The sequence below is a fragment of the Microtus ochrogaster genome, linkage group LG5 (genome assembly GCF_000317375.1).
Source record: "Microtus ochrogaster isolate Prairie Vole_2 linkage group LG5, MicOch1.0, whole genome shotgun sequence".
NCBI lineage: Eukaryota > Metazoa > Chordata > Mammalia > Rodentia > Cricetidae > Microtus > Microtus ochrogaster.
In genome coordinates this window covers 36,492,650-36,509,591 of record NC_022031.1, presented here as the reverse complement: position 1 = coordinate 36,509,591, position 16,942 = coordinate 36,492,650, and the positions used below count along the sequence as shown (strand labels likewise).

Here is a 16,942-nt window from a genome sequence, read left to right as displayed (position 1 = left end):
GGACGAAAAGGGAAAGTGGTCTTTTTTGCTAATCAAATTCCTGTGTATGAACAGCAGGCAACTGTGTTCTCACGCTATTTTGAAAGACTTGGGTATGTATTACAATCAGTTTAACTGCTTTTTTTCTTTTTTTAAATTCTAGATTCATGCTATAAATTTGCTTTGTTTCATTTGGTTTTTTGTTTGTTTGTTTGTTTGTTTGCTTGCTTGCTTGCTTTTTTTGTTCTTTTCTGAGACAGGGTTTCATGTAGCCAAAGCTGTCTTCCAACTCACTATGTAGCTGAGGTTGGCCTAGAAGATAGGATCTTCTTGCGTCTACCTTCTGAGTGCTGGGGTCACAGTGTCATGGTGTGCACTGACATGCCTAGTTCTTTTGTGTTGTTTCTTAAATAATTTATGTATTTTATTTTACATGGATCCGTGTTTTGCCCGTCAGTATGTCTGTGTGAGAGTGTTGTATCCCCTGGAACTGGAGTTACAGACAGTTGTGAGTTGCCATGTGGGTGCTGGGAATTAAACCCAGGTCCTCTGGGAAGAGTGGCCAGTACTCTTGGTCATTGAGCCATCTCTCCAGCCCCTGTTCTGTTTTTTTTTAAAGATATGATTCGGAGAAAATTACCATAGACTTAGGTTTTAGAGGTAACTCCTTTGTGGAATAATATTTTTCGTTCAGCTCCAGCAGCTGGTGGGTTACCCAAGGTTAATATTTAGATGACACACCAGTCATTCTTAATGATTTTATACTTCATTTGACATTCCTCTTTGAAGAATTTTTCATCTCCTGATGACTTGAAAGAATAAGTATACTGAGGTCAGTTATAACCAACTTGCTTTTCCCGATTGCTGGCTTTTTGTCAGGTTTGAGTGTTTTCTTAGACTACTTCCCGGTTGTATTCTTTCGGGCTTAGGGGGAGCTCCATTAATGGTTGCTCGGATCTGGCATCTCACCTTTGTTTCCTTGTTCACATCGCAGTTGGTAATAAGTGATTTCTGTTATTTCCCAGGTACAGCGTAGCGGGCGTTTCTGGGGCAAGGGCTGATAATGTCTCAATGCAGGACATTATCGAGAACAAAGACATCATCATCCTCACGCCCCAGATTCTTGTGAACAGTCTCAATGATGGAACCATCCCCTCGCTGTCTGTCTTCACCCTGATGATCTTTGACGAATGCCATAACACCAGTAAACACCACCCGTACAATCAGATCATGTTCCGATACCTAGATCACAAACTCGGAGGGTCGCCAGGCCCACTGCCTCAGGTAGTTCCAGTCAGGTGCCATCTCGGAGCAGCCCTAATCATCCAGAATCCCACTTAGTTACCCTTGTAGCCACATTTGAGGTCATCCTCCTCACGTTCTAGGTCTGTCAGTTAGCAATGCATTGTTTAGTTTTGATTTATTCATTTGACAAACAGTTGTCCTTGGTATCCAGGGTGGAAACCCTTCACAGAAACCAAATCAAGGCTGCTTAAGTCTCTTGTCTGAGATGACATTGCATTTATATATAATCTACACGTTTTCCTCATGCATACTTTAAATCATCTCTAGATTATGAATATTGTACAGTATAATGTAAATTTTATATCAATAGTTCTTGTATTGCTTAGGGAATGAAGGTGGGGAAATTTATACGTGTTTAGTACTTGGGAAGTTAAAAAATATTTTTGATCCATAGTTGTGTGAATTCACAGATGTATGACATCTGGATTTGAGGGCCAACTGTGTGAATCATGGGCTTCCATGTACCTTGGGCATTGTTTTAGGCCCTGGGGACACTGCTACAGAAGATAGAATGCTAGCTCTCATACAGTTAAGTCTGCACAGGGAGCCAGCTACATAGGAGTTATATCACAGCTCATCGCGAGGTTTGCTGCTGAGCTGGGGAAAGGGTGTAGTCAGGATGCAAATAAAAGCAAGGCAAGGCCTAGTAGAGAAGTGGGGGGCTAAGAGGAGTTTTCCAGGAAGATAGCTTCATGATTTTTCAGTACGACGGTTCTGTGTGTCCAGAGCCTGACATGCTCCAGAATATCCTAGAACCCTATCGTGTCACTTGAGTGTGAGGTAAGGAACAGCAGCAGATGAGGCAGAACGGGAAAGGGGACAACTGGTGACGCTGATGGTTGTGGCAGATGCCCCTGGAGACATCTGGAGGGCAGAGCATCAGTGGGCGGGTCTATGGCAGCACCCAGTCCCACGTCACATGACAATGATCACTCCAGAGAGTCATTATTAGGTGGGACAGGAAGGAAGGGAGTCTGGTGCATAAATTCTCCTTCTTCTCCATCCGAGGAGAGGCAGGTACTTTCCTAAAAATCATCAGTGTAGAAATGGGAGAGGGAGTCGGAGGGGCAGGAAGATCTGAAACCCTGGATGAGAACCTAGATGAGTACAATAAAGAGTCATGGTATGATATCAGGGGCCCGAATGAGGCTGCGAAACACGAATTGTATGCAGTTCTTTGGCTCCAGTAATTGCCCGTTTCGGGTGTGCAGATTGAAGGACATTTAGTGTGGTACCCACAGCTTGTTCTTTTCAAGTAATGTTGGTGGTAAACAGATGCCTGACCGGTGAGTTAACCATGCAGTAATGTCGAGCGCTAGCTGAAGGGAGTCTCACTGGATCTACACAGCACTCGTTTTCAATGGCCACTTCCCCTTCACTGAGTGTTGATGGCACTTGTTAAAGCACACAAAACGAATGGGCCGTGTGTGTGGCTGGAACGGACACGTCATTCCTTTTCATTCCCCTTGTGATGTTTTCCTCCTCAGTAGGAGACACGGGGAGAAAGGAAAGAGTAGCCCTGCCTGGAGGAGGCTTCCTCTCCTCTCTTACTCTCCTTAGTGTCTGGATGATAAACTTCGATTAGTGCTTCACTTCGGGGGCCCTTCTGCTTACAACATCCTGGAGAATGTCCGAGAGCCACTGATGGGGATGCTCCTTACAGGTCATCGGACTGACTGCCTCAGTGGGTGTTGGAGATGCCAAAACTGTAGAGGAAGCCATGCTACATATCTGCAAACTCTGTGCCGCCCTTGACACGTCCGTGATCGCCACGGTCAGAGACAACGTGGAGGAACTGGAGCAGTTTGTTTATAAACCCCAGAAATGTAAGTGGGGCTCAGAACACTCCCCTTGGGAATCTGTGACTCTGCTCCTCCTCCTTCAGAGACAGTGGATGAACTCTGATGTTGTATTTGTTGGGCAGAGGCATTTTAACCCCACACTTTAGGAATAAGCGTGTTTCCTCTCTTTCTCCCTTATCAACTTCTCCTCCTGAGTCTCAAAAGTAGCCTGGAAGGGACAAGCATCCCTGCTCTTTGTCTCCAAAACCCTAACACAAGCACCAGCCAGAGAGTGAAGGGGGTAGTGAGAAAATTTAAGTGTGTTGATAGCCAGCGGCTAGGTCAGACCTCTGTGCTCCATGCCCTAACTAGATACGAAGGGGTCATCTTGCTCCTGTATGTATCTGATAACTGTAGTTAAAATGATCTAAATCATAATAGCTCTCACCAAAAGGCCAGGGCAGGTTTTAAAAAATGAGATTCACTTGCAGATTAGTAGTGATTAACTAGCCACGCAAGCAGGGAGGGGCAGCAGTTACACAAGGCTTCCTGTTAGCCTGTAGTGGAATGGGAGGGCCCAGCTCTGTTTATTTCTAAGTGTCCCCCAAGGGAGACTGTGAAGAAGGTGCCTCCCACCCCACCCATGTTTGAGCCCTTGGTGTAGCACGAATAATAAAACCCAGAGACAGATATTGGGGTTCAACCTCATGATCAGAAAAGCAAAGCAATCAAGCCACTAGAGAGGTCTTACTGCTAAGATGTCCTTAGAAAGAGAGCGAGTTCCCATCTCATCCCACTTTTCCTCTCTAGTGCTGGGGCTAAAGGCGTGCACTGGATCTTTTTCTGCACCACGTAGCCCAGGGTGGCCTTGAACTCACAGAGATCCGCCTGCCTCTGTCTCCCAAATCCTGGGATTAAAGATGTGTGCCACCCCTGCCCGGCCTCTAGCAGCATAGCTTTACCTTTTGGTCTTTAGGCAAGCTTTATTCATAAGGCATAAATAAAATATCACTCTGCCTTTGAACTTCATCTGCTTCCAAGTCTTGCAAAGGCTGTGTTGCTTTTCCTGACTCTGCAAACTCTCCACGTGTTATCCTGAGCCCGTGTCCCAGCTGTGCCCTCTGCATGGCTGCTCCTGTTCCTGCCTTTCTCCTTCCTTTGCTAATTTTATGGCAGCCTCCCCAGGGAGACTGACTTGCCTTCCGCTCGCTCCCTGGTGCCTTGCCTGCACCTGTACTGCAGGACTCGGTTGGCTGGGTTTCAGAGCACGCCTTTCTTCCCTCCAAGAACCAGCCTTCCGTGTAGCAGTCGGTAGTTCTTGCCAGTCCTCTATTACCAGAGCATGGCATGTGACAGGTGATTCTTTTTCTGTTGGAAGTACACAAATGTGAATAGTAAGACCAATGAGAACACTCTCGGGAGGGGGCAGAAGGTATAGAGAAGGCAAATAGGAAAGCAGGAAAATGGGGCTGGGGTGTGGTACCTGCAGAACCCCAAAGGCAGCAGCCAGACAGGCAGAGTAGAGGCTCCAGGAAAGCTAGGCTGAGAGGCTGGGTTACAGCGAGGCAGTAGAGACGTTAGGCTCGGCACAGGAAGCAACGTGAGGCTATCTCAAGACTTTTGAGCATTTGCTATGATTGGGCCACTTACCAGTGAGTGTGGAGCCTGTGGCTTTTCAGAGAACGTCACAAGGGCAGAGAAGGGTTTGGAAATGGCCGCATTTGACCTGTGCTTCTTTCAAACAAGTCGTGTTCCTTTGTCTCTAGTTTTCAGGAAGGTGGAATCACGGACTACCAACACATTTAAGTCCATCATATCTCAGCTGATGAAGGAGACAGAGGGACTGGCAAAGAATGTCTCCGAGGAACTCGGTAAGTCTGTGCTAACTCAAGGTGAGATACTCAGTCTTTCTGAACCCAATTCCTCTTTTTAAAATGAACTATTGACCTCTTGAAATAAGAAAAAAAAAATAAATGCAATTATAAACGTAAAGCGCTTTGATGTGGGGTCATTTAGTAAATAATCATTTGACTAAATCTCAGTCTTCAGGATAAATATCCTATTTATAATGGATAAGAAAGAAAATTAGAAGATGAGGCATGTTAGCACCAATGCTTGAGAACCATTTGTTTGCTTGTTTTGCCCCGCTAGGAAAATTATTTCAGATTCAAAACAGAGAATTTGGCACGCAGAGATACGAACAGTGGATCGTCGCCGTTCACAAAGCCTGCATGGTGTTTCAGATGCCGGACAAGGAGAAGGAGAGCAGCATTTGCAGAGCGCTCTTTCTGTACACGTCCCATTTGCGGGTGGGTTGCTGCTGTGAATGACCAGCTTCGGTCCCTGCCTCTCCTGGGACCTGCCCTGTGGCAGCTGAGAGAACATTAGCCGAATTAAAAACTCTCCAGGAAGCCGTCCCCAACCTCATTTGTCTTCTAAAACTTAACGGCAAGTCTACAAGACTGGAAGAGAGGCTCAGAGTCTGTGTCGAGCCTCCAGCTTTGCCTTATTTTTGTGGTGGGAGAAAATTGGGTGATGCTAAAACCCTACTGCTCTACATTTGTGATTGGTAACCGCCATCTCTGAGTTCAAGACGTGGCTCCTGTTGCCACGTCCTGAAGCCTGTGTGGCCTTAGTTTGTTAAAGTCACATACTTAGAACACTCGGGGCTCTGGTTAACGCAGAAGGCACTAGCAGTACAACCGCCACTCTGTTGTTAACACGGTGGGAAATATTTAGACTTGGGCCATAGCAGGTGTTCGCGGAATTTTAAGGCTTAATGAACTTTCAGAGTTGGTGGTAAGGGCCTTCACTCTGAAAGGCCCCTGGGTACTTAGCTGTGACTTTGGAATTTAAGGGGAATGTCAGCACCACGATGCAGGAGGATGTCAAAGCTGATTTGCTTTTATTATTGTTTCTTATGATGCATCGCTATTCCTCTCCCAAGGTAGAATTTTACAATATGAAGTGAGTCTACTTAATTAATATTTCTAGCTCACTGAAACAAAAAAGGAAACCAGCTTTTGGTTCAGAGTTTTGTTTTGTTTTTGTTTTTTAATCATAGACCCACTAGGGGCTATTCACCTCTTAAATCTCAGCTGTGCAACATGAGAAAGGTTTTCTTGAAACTGGTTTTGATCTCAGTACAGCCAGTTGAACGTCAGTGTAGTGGACGTGGGGAGTTGGAAGTGTACTGAGACTCACCTTTCCTTTGAAACAGAAATACAATGATGCTCTCATCATCAGTGAGCATGCCCAGATGAAAGATGCTCTTCATTACCTCAAAGCCTTCTTCCACGATGTCAAAAATGCAGCATTTGATGAGACTGAGCAAGATCTTACGCGGAGGTTTGAAGGTGAGGGCGACTCGGAAGTCGTCGCTGGAGGCCAGTGGCTTGATTGGCAGCGTGCACGTTATACTTAGCGTATATTTATTTGCTGATGCGGTTGTGCTGGGTTTAAGATGGGACATGATAGTGGCCGTGATGGAGCATGACCTTAGCATGGCTGAAACCCCAGCACTACAAACAAAAGAAAGCAAAAACCTTAGAGTTAACCTAACGGGGGGAGGGGAGCATGGGAGGGTTTGGCTTCAGAAAAATCCAATACCTATAGGCACATCTGTTCCTTTTCCACCTGTAATTTGGGAGAAGGAAAAACAGTGGGATTTGAAAAGGCTGCTTCCCACAGTTAATGAGTAGTGGTATTCTGTCTAACCCAGTAATTTAAAAATGTTTACTGACACCAACATGTGTTCTAATGAGGTTAAGAAAACTATGCTTTATGGATATTTCTTTGTTTTGTTTTGTTTTTTTCTGAGTCGGGGTTTCTCTGTGTAGCCCTGGCTGTCCTAGAACTCGCTCTGTAGACCAGGCTGGCCTCGAACTCAAAGAGATCTGTCCATCTCTGTCTCCCAAGTGCTGGGATTAAAGGTGTGAACCACTACACCTGGCTTATGTATACTTCTAATAATGAGAAAATGTCCCTACTGGCCTTCTATTATACTCTAAACATGGGAACATAGTAAATGGAACATTTCTATCGAGTAGCAATCACTACTTTTTTGGCTATATTAAATTAATTACTATCCATATGTATTGCCAGTGGTGTGCTGTGTTGATCAACGTAAGTCAGTTATCTGGGGGAAAGTGTATACATGAACTGCATAGGTTTACTATAATTTTACTGATATGGGGGATAATGTCGCACAGAACTTACAAATGACAAACACGAAATTCTTCATTGTAAAGAAGAATTAGCCATTTGTGGCCCACGGGATGCTTTTGGTGGTCTTGGCAGGACCCTTGTATCCATAGCCAACCACAGACTGCAATCCCCAAACAGATGTGGTTCTGATATGGGTGCCAGGTCTGCTTTCTGTAGGAATAACAACTAGTGAGACAACAGAGACGTGCTGGGGCCTCGCTGACTTCTCAGTGCAGTGAGCGGCTTCTCTTCTGAACCAGATAAAGCCTTTTGGCTTGACTCACAAGTAACAGCTAAATTTAACCTGCATTATATACTTAGCGCTTTACAAAGTCTGGACTGCCAACAAAGGATGAAGCAACTGTTATCTTCATTTCCATATGTAAGGGCTTCTACTATGCCCAGTTTCCCACCACCAATGTCTCATTGAACTTGTGTGAAACTGAACATTAACACACACTAATATTCCCACCACACACACACACACACACTACAGATACATACATACACATTAACTCAAGCGCTAACTCATAGTAAAGTGTGATAAAATGAATTATGAAATTAAGGACCAGGGCTATTTGTTGTATTTGTCTGTAGTATAAGTCATTGAGCTGCAAGGATATAGAATTGAATTTTTAAGGTTATTTTTAAGAACTTAACAATGACTATCATAATCTGGTTTGATCTGACCCCAGTATACCATACATTTTTTTAAACGATAAGACATTCTGTGTTCCAGTTTTTAACTTAAAATATCCTTTTGAAAGCCCCCTTTAATCCCAACATTTGGGAGGCAGAGGTAGGCGGATCTCTGTGAGTTCGAGGCAAGTCTGGGCTACATAGCAAGTTCCATGACCGACAGGGCTGCATAAAGAAACCCTGATTCAAAACACAAACTAACAAATAAACAAAAAAAAAACAAATAAAAATATGTATCTCTTTTGATCTTTCCACATCGGCAGGTTCATCATGTTTTCCTTTTAACCTTGTATTTCCACCGGCTGGGTAGCCTAGGGCCTGCGGAGCAGTTTCTCAGTTACTCAGCGATTGGGTTATTTTCTGTATTTCTTTCATAGTTTTGACAGTCTCAGGGGCTGTCCTCGGAATCTTCTCCACAGCTTCCTAAACAGAAGTGCAAGTCAAATCCCTGGCTGTAGATTGTAGAATGTGTGAGCTTTGTATTGCTAAACTCCTTTCCTAAAGGGGTACACCAGTTGAAGTGAGTGGTTACGTCTCAGATTTCTGGCTAACAACGGAGAGGTTAGCCGTTAGAAGTGGAAGGCCACAGTTCTAAAGTGTCTACATTCATAAGCCTTTTGCAAAATGCTCCCCATTTGCAGAAAAGCTGGAGGAACTAGAAGAAGTTTCCAAGGATCCCAGCAACGAGAATCCTAAACTCAGAGACCTCTACCTGATCTTACAAGAAGAGTACCACCTAAAGCTGGAGACCAAAACTATTCTTTTTGTGAAAACCAGAGCACTTGTGGATGTAAGCCTCGTGTGTGTGTGTGTGTGTGTGTGTGTATGTGTGTGTGTATGTTTGTGTGTGTATGTGTATGTGTGTGTATGTGTGTGTACGTGTGTGTGTGTCTACTTTATTGACAAGGTTGCCCTTTCCTCACTACCCTGTAATCAAGTATCTACACCTGTGTGGGCCTGTTCTGATTGTTTATCTTTGCCTAAAACCTCCTTATTTTATTTACCCATAGTCATAAGACTTGGCACTATAGAGTAAAAACCTCATCTTTTTTTTTAAAGATTGTTTATTATGTATACAAGATCTCATTACAGATGGTTGTGAGCCACCATGTGGTTGCTGGGAGTTGAACTCAGGACCTCTGGAAAAGCAGCCAGTGCTCTTAACCTCTGAGCCGTCTCTTCAGCCCCCAACCTCATCCCTTTTAAGACCTTCCCATTAAAATGTTCACGTCCAGCCATCCTGTAGGTTTTGATTTACATTTGATTAGTAACTAATATGCTTGGGCATCTTGAATGCTTTAGAAGTTTGTCTTGACATCATCTTTAAAATGCTTATTCAGATTTTACAACCAATGTCAAAGTCGAGGTTTTGGGCTGGAGCTATAGCTCAGTGGCTGAGCACTCATCTAGAATGCATGAGGAGTTTTAGCCCCAGTTCTGGGGAACAATAGGTTGCTACCACATTGTTAAGTTTCTTAAGATTCTTTTTGTAGGATGACCAAAGAAAGTCCTCTGGGAGACAGGAGATTTGAAGTGTTTTCTGCTGACCCACAGCCTGCTTCTTTTTTCTTTCTTTTCTTTTCTTTTCTTTTCTTTTCTTTTCTTTTCTTTTCTTTTCTTTAAGACAGGGTTTCTCTGTGTTGTCTATCTCTAGCTGTTTAAGACTTGCTTTGTAGACCAAATAGGCTTTGAGCTCAGAGATGCTCCTGCCTCTGCCTCCCGAGTGCTGGGATTAAAGGTGGGCACCACTACCTGACTTAGTTATCTTCATAGTGTCTCTGGACACTGAACATTTCTAGTCTGTTTTTTTTTTTAATGCATGTGGGTGTTTTACCTGCATGCGTATCAGTATTTTGCATGCAGTACCCACAGAGACCAGAAAGGGGCATGATATTCTCTGGAATTGCAGTGAACCGACAGTTGTGAGCTGTCATATAGGTGCTGGGAATTGAACCCAGGTCCTCTGGAAGAGCAGTCAGTGCTCTTAACCCCTGAGCCATCTCCACAGTCCCCTTTGCTGTGTTTTATTAGTGTTTTGTCATTTTTGGTATAGAGGTCATACATACGTTTTCTTAGAGCTGCACCTAAACGATAGTTTTAGTGATGCAACTGAGAAATCGTACTTTAAAATGTTTCACATTAGCCAGGCAGTGGTAGCACACACTTTTAATCTCAACACTCAAGAGGCAGAGGCAGAAGGATCTCTGTGAGTTTGAGGCCAGCCTGGTCTACAGAGCGAGTTCCAGGACAGCCAGAGCTACACAGAGAAACCCTGTCTTGAAAACAAAACAAAACAAAACAAATTCACATTGTGGGCTGGGAAGATAGCTCAGTGAGTGAAGCATTGGAAGTGCGGGATCAGGCGTGGATGCGATTCCCAGCATCCACACAGAAGATCTGAGCATGGCAGCGCACACTTGTGATCCCAGCGCTGGGGAGGAGAGATAAGCAGACTAGCTAGGTGAGCCCACTTGGCAATCCCCAGGGAGTTAGTCCGTCTCAAAATGAACTAAGGTGGGTGGCTCTTAAGGAATGACACCTGAGGTTGACCCAGTCCTCCATAACGTGTGCACACGCACACACATGCTCACAGCCCCAAGATGATCAGCCATGTATACCCACACGTAACACACAGATTTTTCAAATTACAGTTGTCTGTTGCTGATATGTAACTGTAATTGATTTATACATATCAATCTTGCATCTCAAAGTCTTGCTAAATCCAGTTGTTCTGTGTATCGTTGTTCTGAACCTTGTCTTTTTAATCACTTCAAACATCTCACAAATTAAGCCACAGTGAACCACAGAGGTCTAGACCACTAGAATTCATTGTTGTTTGGGACTTAGTCTGAAATCTATCTGCATGTTCAGCTTTATGATATATATATATACTATACATATATATTTATATATATATTTAGAGAGAGTACTTTGTGTGTGTGTATATATACATATATTGTATATACATGCATATACACACAATATTGAAATAATTCAAGGTTTAATCTTTACAAATAGTATCCAACTGGTCATTGCTTCTCACTTTCAGGCTTTAAAGAAATGGATTGAAGAAAATCCTGCACTCAGCTTTCTAAAGCCTGGTATATTGACTGGACGTGGCAGAACAAACCAGGCAACAGGTATTTATGAATAGTGAAGTAGATTTAGTATAGTATGCGTATAAAATGTATACCATGTTTCATTATTTTGTGACATCTGATGGACTCTGTGTTTTTTTGTTTTGTTTTTCTTTTTTTTCTTTTTTTTTTGGTTTTTCGAGACAGGGTTTCTCTGTGGCTTTGGAGCCTATCCTGGAACTAGCTCTGTAGACCAGGCTGGTCTCGAACTCACAGAGATCTGCCTGCCTCTGCCTCCCGAGTGCTGGGATTAAAGGCGTGCGCCACCACCGCCCGTTGTTTTGTTTTTCAAGGTAAAAATAACTTTCCACTTTTAAATGGTTCCTAATTAGTGGCTGGTTTTCCAAGAGCATAACTCTTTCACGAGTGAGTTGTACAGTGACCTCTTTATCCAACGCAGGAATGACACTCCCAGCACAGAAGTGTGCGCTGGAAGCGTTCAGAGCCAGCGGGGATAACAACATCCTGATTGCTACCTCGGTGGCTGACGAAGGCATTGACATTGCGCAGTGCAACCTGGTCATCCTGTACGAGTATGTGGGCAACGTCATCAAAATGATCCAAACCAGAGGTGAGGGCAGCTGGCGTCATTCCCACTCGGCCCCTGCTTTGTTTGGCGTGTGGGTGCTTGTCCGTCCTTCTTTACTGAGTATGTGATTGAAGGCACATGCGACTTGGGTACTTTTAGGCTAAAAGTTGACTTCCCTGGTCAGGATTAGGTGGTTATAGTTTTACCCATAGTGCCCCATTGCGACACTTCACAATGGTAGTGCCTGATGCCCAGCATTCACTGGCACACTTATGAAAGAATGATAGCCACTTGGCCTGAGGCTTTGCCACTCAGCAAGTAGACCTTTCATGGTTGTGGTGAGTAGCTCCTTGTACTGCAGAGTCCTTTCGTCTCACCCGGACCAGGCTCTTCCCTCCTTTCCCTTGCTTCCCCAAGAATAGCCCCACTTTGCCTTTCTGAATAACATCTCTGTGTGTCGCTCCCTATTCCCATCCCCTTTTCATCCATCTCCTCGGGGCTTATGATCCAGTTCAGCCAACCAGACTCCGCTACTGATGTCGAATTGCTCACATCCCGCTTTTTCGCATTTTATGTCCTTTTCCGTCTCCGTTGCACATAACCCAATTCTCTCGGCCAGAATAACCTCTCATTCAGATGCCCGTGACCCTTTCCATCTGTCTCTGCAACAGCGTTGACAGTGTCTTTCCTGCATCCCAGGGCTTATAAACCCCTCTCCACGTTGCAAAAGGGTTCAGGTGGGAGTGCTCGTGGTGTCATTGCTGAGGACCCATCTAGATCATCTTGAAATCAGTGTTTCTGATAATCCGGCTGTGATCACACCGCATCACTGGAGATCCCCAGAAAACGAGCTGCAGGTGGATCCTGGTTCATCTGTGTGTTTACCATGCAGACTGGAGCCCGCATTCTCGTGTGCTCCACAGTCCAGCGTCCCTAGAAAGCAGGGTGCCGTGAACCAGCAGTGAATTCTAGGAACACTTCTCACACTTTCGTGTCTGTTTCCACGTCACGTCAGGGTTTTACATCGCAAGTACAAACCAAATGTTTTCTGACAGGCAGGGGAAGAGCAAGAGACAGCAAGTGCTTCCTCCTGACCAGCAATGCTGACGTCATCGAGAAAGAAAAGGTGAACATGTTCAAGGAAAAAATAATGAATGAATCCATTTCAATGCTTCAGACATGGGATGAAATGAAATTTGAGAAAACGGTAAGTCTTTTTTTTTCTGGGCTGCTCTTGGATTCTGACTAGAAATAATAAATGAGCAGGGTTGGTGCTGAGTGTGTGTGTGGTGTGTGTGTGCATATGTAGGGTGTGTGCACATGAGTCTATGTGAGTGTGCCTGTGCGTGTATGGTGTGTGAGCGCGTGCATAGTGTGTATGAGTGTATGTGTGTGTGTGGTGTGAGTCTGTGTGAGTGTGCATGTGTGTGTATGGTGTGTGAGTGCATACATAGTGTGTGAGTATGTGTGTGGTGTGTGTTTATATGCATGCGAGTGTATGGTGTGTGTGAGTGTGTGTGTCGTATGGTGTGTGTCTGTGTGAGTGTGTGAGTATAGTGTGTGTATGGTATGTGTTTGTGAGTGTGTGTGTATGGTATGTGTATGGTGTGTGTGTATGGTATGTGTGTGTATGGTATGTGTATGGTGTGTGTGAGTCTGTGAGTATGCATGTGTGTATGCATGTGTATGTGTGTGTAGTGTGTCTATGAGTGTATGTGTGGTGTATGTGAGTGTGTATGTGTATGGTGTGTGTCTGTTATTTTTTGAAAAGGGTCCCAAGTAGTTCAGGCTGGCTCTCAAATTGAACTGGCTATGAAGCTGAGGGTGATTTTGAACTTTACATCCTCCTGTTTCTACCTCTCAATTGTTGGAATTAGAGATAAAAGGGAGTGATCAAGTCTATGGGATGTGAAAGGGAGGACATACGGAGGTGGGGGGGGGGAGACCAGCTAGAGATGAGGGGCAACTCAGTGTGGGGAGGTGGCAATAAGAACTGAACGGCATGACAGCTCTGTGTGAAAGTACCATAAAAGGAAAACAATAAGGCTGGGTGGTGGTGGCGCACACCTTTAATCCCAACATTTGGAAGGCAGAGGAAGGTGAATCCCTGTGAGTTCGAGGCCAGCCTGGTCTACAAGACCTAGTTCCAGGACAGCTAAGACTATTACACAGGGAAACCCTGTCTCGAAAAACCAAAAGAGAAAAGAAAAGAAAAACAAAAAGATGTGGTTCTGGGGTGAGAACCTCTTTTTGTGGTTTTAATGAGGGCTTGGGGCCTGGATTTGAACTTGGAAATTGGCTTGAGTCACAGTTTGCTATGAGGTTGTGTGTTGGATGGTGCAATAAGACCACTGTGCCCCCAGGAATTCTCTGGTTACCATGTTGCGGCCCAACGTGTGCAGTCCAGGGAAGCCAAGAACTCATGTCTATAATAGAAGGTTCAGGACACGATGGTAACTCAGGTAGTTCACAGTGTGGAGATTATTGGGCTGTTCTGATTATAACTGCACAAAGTGTAATCTGAAATCTAAATGAAGAAGCCTGTGTTCCCTTCCTCATGGAGCCAAGCTCGGACATGAATGTTCCTTTTGAAGGAAGGACTTCCGGCACGATTTACATACTCACAACTGCTGCAAGGGCTTCTTCACTTTAGGGGATGCTGGCTCATGCTAATACTACCAGGTGAGAATAAGAACACAACTATAATTTTTGAGCTAAATTTGAAGCAAGCTTTATTAAATACTGGCCAGGACGGTGGACACTGGCCAGGTCCATACCCAGGATCTCCAGAGAATTGGCTGCGAATTACATTAGTCAGAATGTAATAAGGAAGGCGATGCCCTTCCTGCCTTTGGACAAGGGGGGCAAGCACACATCCTGACACACTTCCTGCCTATGTACCACCCTAGGTGTGATCAAGCACACATCCTGACACACTTCCTGCCTATGTACCACCCTAGGTGTGATCAAGCACACATCCTGACACACTTCCTGCCTATGTACCTCCCTAGGTGTGATCAAGCACATCTTGTGAGTTTGAGGCAACCAGGCTTGTTTCACCAGAAGTGAAAACACACGGCTTGTTTTCTAACCTGATCAAAGGCCTCCAGCATTCCAAGTTATCTGTCCTTGGGCAAGCAGGGTTTAGGTTAGAGGCGGTTCTGTTTTGTAGCTCTCTTAAGCACACTCATTTAAATTTAAAATACAACTTTAGCCCGCACGCTCAGTGGAGAAGGGTGCTTGATTGATGGCCTGAGTTTGAACCCTGGAACCTACAGTATAGAAGGAAGAAACCGACTTTGCCTGTGTGTGGAGTTCTTTTCAACCACAGGTGTGGGGTTGGGTGGGGCAGTGCCGTGGTGGCGTCTCCACCAGTTGCTGCTGTTTGCCTTAAAGTTGTAACTATGGTAGTAGCAGCTTTAACTCATTAGACTTTAGAACAATTACCAACAGTGCATTTAAGATGAAGGGCCCAGCCCCTCACCAGTACTGCCCCCCTCCAAGCTTTGGCAGCCACGACAGACTGCAGAAAAACCCCTGACTCAGCAGGATGTACTGAGCCTTCAAACTCGCCGCCCGAACTGGCCCGACCTTGCCCTGATTACTGGGAAGAAACTGCCAGGTATCCTCCATGTGGTAAGGAACCAATCAGAAGTTAGCAGGCTCTGCCTGTGCTTTACTGATAATCATGGACTGCAGTAGTCGGACCCCAGTGGCCTCCAGGTATAGCAACCTTTCCACAGCTGCAGCTGACCAATCAGCTCGGGACAGGTTCCACCAGCCCGGAGGTGCGCCAATCCTGAGCCTGTTACTATGCAACTTGAAGATCCCTGCCACACGGCAGCTCGGTATCTCTCTACTGGACCTGCTGTGTCAGACAGATGGACAGAGACCCCGAGTTAACTCATAATTAAAAAAACTCTTTGCTTTTGCGTCCGATCTGGTCTAATGGTGGTTTTGGCGTCAAGACTCTGGGCACAACAAAGATACTTGAGATGACTAGTATTTTAATTGAATTTTAGTGTGTGATTTTAAAAAGCCATCGCATGTAAGTGAATGAAAGACAATTGGATATCTAAGGTGCTCCCCACCAGGCGGTTTTGATGGACGAGAGTGCTAATTCTTTTAGAATTTGAGAAATAACTGTTTCTCTTCCTTCTGGCTTGTGTGGCTTCTGAGAACTGCCTGCTGTCATTTCCTTTGTAGAGATAGTAGCTTTGTTTTTCTTTTTCCTTTTTTTCTTTTTCTTATTTTTTTTCCTGCTGCTGAGATTTTGTGTTTCCAGAAGTTTTATTATGTGTGCCTTGGAGTGATCATCTTTGGGGCATGGTTGGCTTTGTGAATCTAAGATCCTACTGCTTTCCATGTTTCATAATTGTTTAGCCATAATTTCTCTGACTTTCCAGATCCTGTCCCTTCATTTCTGGACTCTAATGACATTAGATGTTGGATGTAAAAAATTCTTCAGTAGTCATACATGTCCCAAAGAGTCCGTTTTTTTTTTTTTAATTTGTTTCAGTTTTTTAGTCTGTTTTCTTTGTGTGGTTTGATTGGGGTAATTTGTTCTAGTTTTTTTTAAATAAACATATATTACATAATATATATAATGTTAGTGTGTATGCTTGTGTTGCCAGCATGTAAGTCTGTGCATCAAGTTCTCGTGCCTGGTGCTCAAGGAAGCCAGAAAAGAGCATCAGATCCCCTGGAACCGAAGCTCCAGAGAGTTATCAGCTGCTGTGTGGATGCTGGGAACTGACCCAGGTCCTCTGGAGAGCAGCCAGTCCTTGTTATTAACTGCTGAGCCATCTCTCCAGCGTTGGTTCTAATTTTTAGTTCATGATTGCTCCTTGGTCCCCTCTAGTCCAGTCCATCTGTTGAGCTTTTAGTCCGGGTTGTTATGAACCTGCATATTTTTCCACAATCAAATGTGTGCGATCGTTCATTAAAGCATTTTTACCCTGGCTGTTCAACTCTGTACCATGTAATTCTTATCATTTCAGCATTGGCATCATTGATTGTGCCTTTTTCATTCAGTGTGAGGTCTTCTGTTTCATGATACGAGCAGAGATGTTTGCAACTTAGATGTTTTCATTTGCTGTTCCTGAGACTCTGACCCTTCCTAGTCTTCTGTGTTAGCTGGCTACTGGCTCGGCTCTGTTGAGGAGGTAGGGTCCTTGCTTCGTCCCCACTGGTGGAAGCAGGTGACAGGAGCAAGGGGAGGGATGCAGCAGGTATCCAGCCTCTGACAGGAACAAGGGGAGGGATGCAGCAGGTGTCCAGCCTCTGACAGGAACAAGGGGAGGGAT

The 16,942-nt window shown here is 44.7% G+C and overlaps 1 protein-coding gene across 1 annotated transcript in view; it reads left to right on the top strand.

Moving 5' to 3' along the window:
- Positions 1 to 16,942, top strand: part of Ddx58 (DExD/H-box helicase 58) — a 40,782-nt gene that overhangs the window by 20,077 nt on the left and 3,763 nt on the right. Inside the window, exons 4-13 of the mRNA XM_005362367.3 lie at positions 1 to 92; positions 1,005 to 1,263; positions 2,948 to 3,110; positions 4,832 to 4,936; positions 5,217 to 5,374; positions 6,286 to 6,421; positions 8,612 to 8,760; positions 11,020 to 11,110; positions 11,508 to 11,678; positions 12,692 to 12,843. Of these exons, the coding sequence (XP_005362424.1) occupies positions 1 to 92; positions 1,005 to 1,263; positions 2,948 to 3,110; positions 4,832 to 4,936; positions 5,217 to 5,374; positions 6,286 to 6,421; positions 8,612 to 8,760; positions 11,020 to 11,110; positions 11,508 to 11,678; positions 12,692 to 12,843 (1,476 nt within the window). The remainder of the gene's footprint in view (positions 93 to 1,004; positions 1,264 to 2,947; positions 3,111 to 4,831; positions 4,937 to 5,216; positions 5,375 to 6,285; positions 6,422 to 8,611; positions 8,761 to 11,019; positions 11,111 to 11,507; positions 11,679 to 12,691; positions 12,844 to 16,942) is intronic.